The sequence below is a fragment of the Pteropus vampyrus genome, unplaced genomic scaffold (genome assembly GCF_000151845.1).
Source record: "Pteropus vampyrus isolate Shadow unplaced genomic scaffold, Pvam_2.0 Scaffold343, whole genome shotgun sequence".
Lineage (NCBI taxonomy): Eukaryota > Metazoa > Chordata > Mammalia > Chiroptera > Pteropodidae > Pteropus > Pteropus vampyrus.
The window spans coordinates 629,620-639,546 of NW_011889124.1; the positions used below are offsets into that span (position 1 = coordinate 629,620).

General features: G+C 66.5%; 1 protein-coding gene across 1 annotated transcript in view; it reads left to right on the forward strand.

Moving 5' to 3' along the window:
• The first annotated feature begins 1,157 nt into the window (after positions 1–1,157).
• The window catches only part of MICALL2 (MICAL like 2), an 11,190-nt gene continuing 2,420 nt past the window's right edge, over positions 1,158–9,927 (forward strand). The window contains exons 1-12 of the mRNA XM_023522375.1: positions 1,158–1,232; positions 1,514–1,596; positions 1,772–1,820; positions 2,638–2,779; positions 3,577–3,764; positions 4,452–4,567; positions 4,958–5,722; positions 6,741–7,288; positions 7,614–7,707; positions 8,607–8,749; positions 9,164–9,331; positions 9,845–9,924. Of these exons, the coding sequence (XP_023378143.1) occupies positions 1,158–1,232; positions 1,514–1,596; positions 1,772–1,820; positions 2,638–2,779; positions 3,577–3,764; positions 4,452–4,567; positions 4,958–5,722; positions 6,741–7,288; positions 7,614–7,707; positions 8,607–8,749; positions 9,164–9,331; positions 9,845–9,924 (2,451 nt within the window). The remainder of the gene's footprint in view (positions 1,233–1,513; positions 1,597–1,771; positions 1,821–2,637; positions 2,780–3,576; positions 3,765–4,451; positions 4,568–4,957; positions 5,723–6,740; positions 7,289–7,613; positions 7,708–8,606; positions 8,750–9,163; positions 9,332–9,844; positions 9,925–9,927) is intronic.

Consider the following 9,927-nt stretch of genomic DNA (forward strand, 5'->3'; position numbering starts at 1 on the left):
GGTCCCTGAGCTTTAGGGGAGGGGCAGGGCTGCAGCCCTGACTCGCTCACCTCCGACCTGCCGCCTGGAGCTCTGAGGGGCTCAGTCCGGGTCTGGAGGAAGAAGGGGCCCCGTGAGGCACCGGGCTGCCTGACTGGCCGCCTGAGGCCGATGTGGGAGGCAGAGGTGGCGGCCTCTTGTTTGGAGACAAAACAGAACTTGTTATCCTGCCCTCCGGCCACCAGGGCATCTCTTTGGACGCCTGCAGGTCGGTGACCCAGGGAGGGCCTGGAGGAGGGACTGAGCCCTCAAAGGGACAGGGGAGGGGTGGGAAGGGGACTCTGACCCCCAGGCGCTGAGGACAGAGGAGGGCATGGCTGAGAGCCCTGAGCTCCACCTGCCGTGGATGCTGGGGGTATGAACTCGGGGTGGGTGATGGGTGCGCAGGCGGGGCTGCCAAAGGCATCGCCCAGCCTTCCGGTCATTTGTCCGCCCAGAGACAGATCTGTCCACCGTCTCGTCCTGTGCACAAAAGCCCTCTCTGTGCTTGTCGGTGGCCGTAGCATCTGGAACGCGTTACCCGGGAGGTGTTCCAGGCGGAAACGGGGGACTTTCGGAAGAGTCAGGCAGCTTGATGGACGGCGGGGCTGCTGGGGGAGGTGGACAAACCACGGCCTGGCCTCCCCCCACCGTGTGGCCGAGGGTGGGCTGCTGCCGCCGGCCTCAGTTTCCTTCCTGTGTGACAGGCCGTCAGGGTCGGGATGGGATCGCAGCCAGGTGGCTGCAGGGTCTCTGCGTCCCACTGGCCGTCAGCCAGGGGCCTCGCGTTCATCACCAGCAGCTGCGGTGTCTTCGCGCGTGCTCTCAGCCTGAGCCCCCTCCCAGGCCACGAGGCTTCCAGAACCATCCAGTTCATGCAGAAGCGGCAAGGCCGCCTCAGGCCCCACAGACAGCAACGTAGACAGACAGACAGCGCTGAATCAGCTGTCTCGGGCTGGGCCGGGCCCCGCTGGGGTCCAGCCGTGCTTCTGCTCAGAGCATCCTCCTGGGCGTGCGAGGGGCTGGCATGCCGTGCCGGGCGTGGGCATGGACCCCCAGGGGTGCCGGGGGCTCGGGGCCTGGAGCTGGCCGGGCCTCCCTCTTTTCCAAAGAATCGTTGTGCTCTCGGATTCGCCAGGATGGGTCCCTCGCCCACGAGACGCCCTGTGGCTGTGGTCAGTGTGGGCGAGGGCTCTGGCACCCTCCGCCTGAGGGTGAGGCAGCTGGTATCTGGCAGGTGCCTAAGGGCACTCCCCAAATGGCCGAACCTCAAATGTCAGGACGTGGGGGCCACGGCCTGGCTTTGGTCTTCACTGCTGTGTGACCTTGGGCGAGTCATAGAGCCTCTGCCTCAGTTTCCTCATCCGTGCGAGGCGGACAGTGATAGTTCGCAGGGTGTGAGCAGATAACACGGGAGGTGCCGGGAGACAAAGCGAGTGACACGAGGGGGTCGGCTGAGCTCTGTCCCTACCGCACGTCATGGTCCTTGTCCCAGGAGCTCCCGTGGGCCACCGGGCCGGTGTGCTCCGCAGGGTTTGGAGGCAGCGCTGAGCTACCTCCCACTGGACAGGAGCAGCGGTGAGGGCCACCGGCCTGCCCGCCTCCAGGTCACGGCGACCTCCCTCAGCACGGGAATGCTGCACTCAGCCCCAACACCCCCATGGCTCGGTTGCCCCACTGGGCAGGATGACCTCCCAGCTCCCTCCTTCCTGCACTCTGAGCTCTGCGGGACACCTGTGTGTTTATTTTCCAGAAACTTCAGTGCTCTCAGGAAGGAGAACATTTATGACAACAACAAACTGGTGAGTCCCTGCTCCTGCCCCACAGCTGCTCGGCTGGTCCCAGGGGTGCCCACTTGGCTCCCCCGCCCACGTCCCAGGGCCGCCCACCCAGACCCCAGTTCATGTCCCAGGGGTGCCTGCCCAGCCCCTAGCCCGTGTTTCAGGGGTGCCTGCCTGGCACCTGGGGAGTGGTGGATCCAGGGCTCGCTACCCAACTCCACAGCTGGTCCTGAGCCCATGACCCCAGCTCCCCAGAAGAGCCTCAGCTGTACCAGGCCCACTGGGCCCCCTTTATGTTGGCGGGGAGGGAGGGTGGGGGGTGGCTGTACTCTCCTTCCTGCCCAAGGCCGAGTGGGATCCAGAGGTGGCTTTGGGAGAGCAGGGCCCCCAGTGGGTCCTGGGGTAGCCCAGCATCTGCCCCACTGCCCCGGCCCCTCAGCCCAGCCGCCAGGGTCCTGACCATGGCTGTCAGGCCGCCCCACACCCCTGGCTGTGAACCCCGCCCCGTGCCAGCCAGCTCAGCCTCTTGCTGCAAAATGAGCCCTGTCCCCAGTGGGCTGGTGCTCGGAAGGCAGGGCCAGCCCTCGCCCCTCTGGGGTGCCCGCCCGGCCTTGGCTGCCCTTTACCAGGAGCCCACCGGGACCGGCTCCTGACCCCTTCAGTCCTGTGTGGTCAGGTAAACTGAGACCAAGCAGAGCTGTTGCCTTGAGCCCAGACCCTTCTAGGCTCCGAGGAGGACTCCTGCCCCTGGCCCCTCCCTTCCTCCCTCTGGTGGAGCTGGTGGCCTGACCAGGAGGAGGGTCTCCCAGCTGCTCCCTGCTGACCGCCCCTCCCCCAGGCCTTCCGTGTGGCGGAGGAGGAGCTGGGCATCCCAGCCCTGCTGGACGCGGAGGACATGGTGGCTCTGAAGGTGCCGGACCGGCTGAGTATCCTGACCTACGTGTCCCAGTACTACAACTACTTCCACGGACGCGCCCCCAGTGAGTCGGGCACACCTGTCCGCTAGAGCTAGCACCAGCACATGGGCGGGGCGGGCGTGTGCAGCTCCCAGTGCTGCAGCTTCCCATGGGACCTGGGCCCCTCGTCCTGCTGCAAGTGACAGTTGATGAGCAAGGCGCCAGGAACGTGTCCTCCCACGCACCCCGGCCAGAGCCGGCTCAGCCATCCCGTTCCCAGCTGTCCACTGAGCAGACGTGCCCAGCGCCTGCCTGGCCTCCGCGCTGGCCTCTGCTGCCCTCTGCTCCCCGTGGCTCCTGCCTCCAGGAGCTCGGCCACCACACGGGGCTCCCAGGCCCACTCCAGATGCCTCCCCCCCCACCTGCCCCAATTTGGTCCTGACTTTTGGCCCTGTGGAAAGCAGGCTGGCGCTGGCAGGGAGCCGCCCGGCCCCGCGGGCCTGCCTGCTTTCACACTGCCCCCGCCTTCCTCTCCCGGGCCTTAGAAATCCCCAGAGTCCCTCTGGGCTCCGGGCCAGCCCTACTGTTTCATTCCCACTTTGTGGAGAAAGAAAAGTCCCTTCTCCCTGACCCCAGATCGGGGGCTTGCTGTGGGGAAGGGGAGGGCCTGGGTGAGGCCAGGCCCTGCTGGGAATCTGGCTGGGGCTGCCCCTCCCCCCGGGCCCCCAGCCAGCAGGAGCTGCTCCCCACCCCCTTCCCCCAACTCCAGGCCTGGTGCTGGACACCCCACCTTCAGGGCAGCCAGGCGGGGGGCCCAGATACTTTCAGAGCCAGAGCGTAGGGCTGGGCCGGACCCCCTGACCCTCTGTGTCTTGTGCCAGTTGGAGGCATGGCTGGCGTGAAGAGGTCCCCGTCCGACGCTGGCGAGGAACCCTCCGGAAAGAGGGCCCCACCCCAGCCGGCCATGCCCTCACGTGCCCTAGGCCGGGGGCAGCCGCTGTCCCTGGTCAGCACAAACCCTATTGTCCCGCGGAAGGATGGGGGCGCAGAGGACCACCCGCTGAAGGCTGTAAGTGCCCCGCCCTCCTCTGCTTCCTGGGTTCCTTGGCTCCCACTGAGCGGGGCTGGGGACAGTGCGGCCCCTGAGCCATGGTGCCCGGGACCGGGTGGGGTCCCCTCTGGTTGGCACGGCCTCGGCTGCCATCTGTCAGGAGCCCACCAGGTGGCTCCGGCCCCTTCAGTCCCGCCTGGTCGGGCAGCTGAGGCTGAGCCAAGCTGGAACCTCAAACCCAGACCCTTCTGGGCTCTGAGTGGGTTTCTGCGGTGGGGCTAGGGAAGAAAGCTGGGTGTGCCCTTTACTGCTCGACCATCTGCAACGTGAGCTGAGACCCCACTTTTCAGAGGCGGAGCTCGAAGAGGGGGTGACACCTTGTGCATGGGCGCCCCCTGCCTTCCTCGGCTGTCACACCAGGCTCCGGGAGCTAGAGCAAAGCCTGGTGGGAGGCGGGCAATTGGATTAGCTTTCTGTGCCTTGGGGCGGGGCCTGGAGGGGTTGGGACTCCTAGTGCCAGGGCCTCAGCCCCACCCCCTCGGGCCAGGCTGGAGACCCTGGGCCGAGCCTCGGCTCCTCCGGGGCCTCGGTTGTCCAGTCTGTAAAACAGGATCTTCTTGCTGGCTGATGGGCTCCAGGTGGGGTCAGGAGGGAGGGCTGGGCCCCGGGGGGAGCTCAGAAATGTCAGCCGGCACCCCTCCCAAGGGCCAGGCCTCGGCAGGCGGCTCAGTCAGCAGCACCTGTGCGGTCTGCGGCCTGCACGTGCACCTGGTGCAGCGACACCTGGCTGACGGGAAGCTCTACCACCGCAGCTGCTTCAGGTGGGGCCCGCGTGCGCGTGCGTGAGCGTGTGTGCTTGTGCACGTGTGTGCTTGTGTGTGTGAGTGCGCACGCTTGCACGTGTGTGCATGTGTGAGCGAATGTGTGCACGCGTGAGCATGTGTGCGCGTGCGTGTGAGCGTGTGTGTGCGCGTGCGTGTGTGAGAGTGGACAGGCATGAGCTCTTCCTTGTGTGTCTGATGAGGCCCTTGGTGGAGTCTGTGATAGATGGTCACCAGCAGTGAGAGGTGTTCATTGAGTGAATGAACGACCTTAGGCGTGCACACAGGAGCATCCGGGAGTTGGTCACGGGAAGGTGTGCGTGCGTGCGTGTGTGTGTGTGCGTGCGTGAACATGCGCCAGCCAGGGCTGCCGGTTTCCTCTGCCCCCAGGTGTAAACATTGTTCCAACACGCTGCACTCGGGCCGCTACAGAGCCACAGCGGAGCCCGGCGTCTTCGTCTGTCCCAGCCACCCCCCCGAAGCCACCTCTGTGAGCCCTAAGTTGCCAGGCCTGGCCGCCAGCCAGCCAGGGGCCGTCCCCACAGACTTTAAGCCCCCCAGTGCCCCGCAGAAGGCCCAGGGGGTGCGTGGACAGAGAGATGTGGGGCCAGAAGCCAAGCCCACCTCCTGGCAGCCCGTGGTGGGCAACTCAGCTGCCAGAGGCATTGTCCCCACTGCGGCTCCCTCCCCCATGGGGAGTCCAGTTGGGCCCGGGCTCTCGGTGGGCCCTGTGAGTGGCAAAGCCAGCATACGTGTGACCAACAGCTCCCCGACGGGGTGGTCATCACCGGCACAGGACATGGTGGCCATCAGCCCCCGTCCCGCTGTGACCTCGAGTGCCCCGGGCCCTCGCCCGGCCACACCACAAGGCCAAGCGACCACCCGAGTGCCAGCCCCTCAGACCAAGTTCAGTGTGAGCCCAGCACCTTCAGGCCCAGCGGACACTCCAGCCTCTGCCCCGCCGGCCTCCAGGACGCAGCCAGCCCAGGAGAAGTCTGTCCAGACACCTCGACCTGCCCCCATCGCGGGCGCAACCGTGAGGGCGCCAGCTCCGGCAGATGCTCCCTCCGGGGTAGTCAGCAGAGCGCAGGCACTGAGCTGCCTCCGCAAGGCCCTTCCAGGGCTGCGGGAGGCTGGCACTCAGGCGCCTGGCAGGTGGGTAGGGGTGTGGCTGCTACCTGCTCACCAGCCACTGGGGCACCAGGAGGCCAGAGGGGTCAGGGGCAGCTGGGGAGGGTCCAGGGCTCTGCCTTGCCTGGACGTGTGACAGTAGGGCTTCAGGCCCCCGCCTCAGTTTCCCTGTCCAGAGAATGAGACAGGCGTGCCTGGCGGTCAGCAGGAGGGGCCCATGGTTGTCACTGCAAAGCCACCGTCTGCATGCTCCGGGCGGCGGTGACACTGCCCCCCGGGGCCCCCACGAGGCACTCAGACGAAGCAGGCTGGGTGTGGCCCGAGTGTGCCCATCTGCCCCCAGCGGGGCCCTGAGCCACCCCTGCCCGTGTTCAGTGCCTTCTGCACACTGGACGTGGAGTGGACGCCGTGACGGGGTGAAGGAGTCCCTGTACCCCTGACTGGAACACAGCACCACTGACCGGGGGCCAGGCCAACAGGCACTGTCCCTCTTACTTCTGGAGGCCACGAGTCTGAGAGCGAAGTGTCGGCAGGGCCACCCATGCTCCTTCCTGAGGCCCGAGGGGAAAGTCCTTCCTGCCTCTTCCCACTTAGGGGGCCCCAGGTGTCCCTGGGCTCGTGGCCACGTCCTCCATCTCTGCCTCTGTTGTCACATGCCCTCTCTCTGTGTCTGCTTTTCTGTCTGTCGCAAGGCCCCCCTAATCCGGGATGACCGCATCCCAGCTTGATCACAAAGAGCCTGTCTCCAAATAAGATCACACTGAGTTGCCAGGTGCACATGAATTTGGGGACACCATTCACCTCGCTGTGGTCGCCTAGCAAGTAAGGGGGTTCAGACCAGCTGGCTGACAGTGCTGTGCCTGCCACCTCGTGCTGCCCCTTTCTAGGGGGACAGTATTCCCAGCTCAGAGCTGCCGACCTCACTGGATCAGCCGGTGGCGCCTGGGACTCCCAGGGGGGCCAAAGGCCTAGAGATTGTGCAAGGCCGGCCTTGCTTGAGGCGGCTGGGGGGGCATGGATTGTGCTAGGCCAGCCTGGCTTGAGGCAGTTGGGGGGGTACTGGGGTACGGCCCCCACCCGCACAACCCACGCATGATGTGTTTAGGGCCTTTAAACCTCTGCTGACACCAGAGTCAAACAGGGCATTCAGGTGCCAACACGTGCCAGAAATGGATGCCTGTGGCCTGTTCCTCACCCCTCAGGGGCGTCTGTCCTTCCTCAGGATGTCAAGCACTGGGAACCAGCTGCCCAGGAAGGCCGAGAGGCTCCTGCCCGGGTTGTGGCAGGAGGGGCTGGGCTCCGTGCCTGATACCGGCTCTCGTACCCACAGGCCCTCCCCGGCTGCCTCCCCTGCTCTGAACTGCCACCCCAGAGCTGAAGGGCCACGAGCAGGTCCATCCGCTAAGCCAGCACCGCTGGCGTCTCCCCAGGCCTTTCGCCCCCCGGCAAGGACTGAGCCTCAGGCCCCCCTGAGTACCTTGAAGACGCCCACGCTGCCCCAGGCGGCTGTGAAGACCTCAGCTGTGTCTTCGGGGGTCAGCAGGGCAGGTGCTGGCTCCAGGCTGAGACCAGAGGCCTCACTGGCAAAGGGTACGCGTCTGCCTTCTGTGGACGTCGGGCACGGGGTGTAGGAAGCGGTCTGCGGACGCACGGACAGCCAGACCGACACGGGGCTCCCCTTGACACGCCCTTGCCTGTTTGGCAACAGGGACAGCGGAGGCCCAGAGAGGGGATGGGGTTCCTCCAGGCACACACGGCACAGGCGGCCAGGCTGGTGGTCCTGTGCATGCTGGCAGGCAGCTAAGGGAAGGCTGCAGGAAGAGGGGACAGGTGACGTCCAGCCTTTCCCAGCAGACTCCCCCTCACCCAAACACCCCTCGACTCCAATATGACCTGTCTCCCTGCCCCCTCCCAGGCCTGAGCGCCAGCCCCCAGGAAGGCCAGGAGGACGGGCCAGCAAGATGGAGGGGCCTCCTGAAGCCCGTGGACAAGAACAGCCCCGCTGAGAGGTGAGGGGCGGGCGGCCAGGCCTGGGCCTGTGGGCTCGTGCTGTGCCGGGCCCAGCACACAGCAGGCGCTCGGCCAATGCTCCCGGGGACAGGCAGCACGCGCACCCACCGACCACACCCGTGAGCAGGACGTGTGCACATCACGCGCGCATTGCCCCTGTGGCAGCAGAGGCTGGCCCACACCGCTTGAGGGACAGTCACACGGGCCTGAGTGAAGGGTCAGTTCATACCAGCCTGAGTGGCAGGGGACAGTCACCCGAACCTCAGCGACAGGAGAGTTCGCACGGGCTTGAGAGAGGGGATGGCTCATACTAGCCTGAGTGATGGGACAGTTCGTATGGCCTCAGTGACACAGAGCCACATTCCTTCCCTACCAAGTCAAGAGGGCGGGTGGCTGCGGCAGGCCCTAACCCATGTGAGCCAGCCTTGGTGGCTGAAGGACAAGAACACGTTCAGTGGGCCTGGCTCTGGAGCAGGGTAGGATCCCGCCCGCACATTGAGCAGCGGCTCCCCACGGAACCCCGTCTGCACAGGAAGCGGGGCGAGGACATGGCAGCCTCCCCGGGCGTGCCATAGGTGGCTGGTCAGCAGGGCCTTCGATCCACACTGATTGCTGGGCATGTAGCTCCAGGGGTGGCCGTGCCTGGTGGCCGCCCTGTGTGTACCGTGCGTGGTGGGTAACGGGCCGTGCGCGCACACGAGGGGCTGGGGCTTGGGTGGTTTAGCCATCTGGGCACCAGCCGTGGGCACCTGAGCACGCGCTTGCACCTGCGCCCTGGGCGTCATGTGGTGCGTGACCCTGGGGTGCACCACAGCCTTTCCCTGTGGCCGGCGTGCTGACTCCAGGCTTGTCCACATGTGGCTGCCCGTCCCTCAGATGACCCCTCGCCTCCATCCAGGGCCCTGGAGCCGAAGGAGCCACGGATCCCGGGAGAGCCGAGGGCGGGGAATGTGCCCTGGAAGGCCCCTGTCCACGTCACTGTGACCCCCGTGCCGCCTGAGCGGACGCCGGGCCCGGCCGAGCCCCGGCCCAGCCTCTCAGGTAGTGCTGGGGCCTGATGCCCGCGGGCCTGGCTGTGGTCTCCTCTAGGGGAGCTGTTGGGGGCTGGGCCCTGCAGTGGTGTCCCCTGGATAGTGGGGGAGGGGTCGCCGTCCTGATCAGCCAGAGGAGCTGGCTGTCCCTCGTGGGCAGTGGTGTGTGTCTGTTGTGTGTGTGTGAGCGTGAGCGTGTCTGGTCCCTGCACTTGGTGGCCCCTGTGTCCCATTTTCTATGTGATCTTTCTCTGTGCCAAGGATTCTGCCCTTGCTGGGCATGGCCGTTGGGCAGGATGTGGGCACAGGGCTGTGGGGCTGACCCTGTGGTGCCCTGTGGGTGGCCCCAGCCCAGGGAAGCAGTGTCGGGAGGACACCAGGCCTGCCGGCCTGACGTGTGGCTCTGTCTCCCGCCCGCGAGCAGCTGCACCCCCTTCTCCGGCCCCCTCCCCTTCCCGCCGCAGGAAGCTCGCCATCCCTGCCAACCTGGACGTTTCTGGCGACTGGCTGCAGCCGCAGCCCTGGGCGCAGGAGGCCCCGGCTCGGAGCCGGAAAGAGGAGGAGGGGTGGCCCCCTCCTCAGGACAAACCAGGTCAGCCCGGGCCACCACCCCACTTCTGCTGGGGTGCAGGTGGAGGCGGCTCCTCTGAGGAGGTGCCCAGTGGGGACATGAAGGACAAACAGGAGGTCATCAGGCCTGGCATGGGAGGAGGGCGAGCCAGGGCAGCAAGGGGCCGCTCTCGCCCGGAGGCGGCCGAGCTCGCAGGCCTGAGGTGGGCAGGGGGCCTGTGGGACCCGGCCCCGGCCCTTCCTCCTGGCACGCGAGTCACAGAGACTTGGCGATGATGGCGTATTTGCTCTTGGCAACTGGCACCCAGGACGGTGCTGGTGGGGCGTCTGTGCTGCTGCATCTGATTGTGAGCTCGCGCCTTTGGGCGCCCTGCCCAGGGGCCTGCCGAATGGAGTAGGGAAGCCGGGGTGGCGCGGGGGACATAGTGGAGTGGGGGGTCCAGCTGTCGGAGGTCAGACCCCCTTCCAGGACACGTCCAGGTTGCCTTGGGGCTGGCGACCCTGGTCCAGGACACTTGTTCTGTGCCTCTTCCAGGGAGGCCCTTGGACCCTGCTGGTGTCCCTGCTCCACCTAGCAAGGCAGTGACCTCTCCTGTCAGAGTGAGTGGCCGGGGGAGG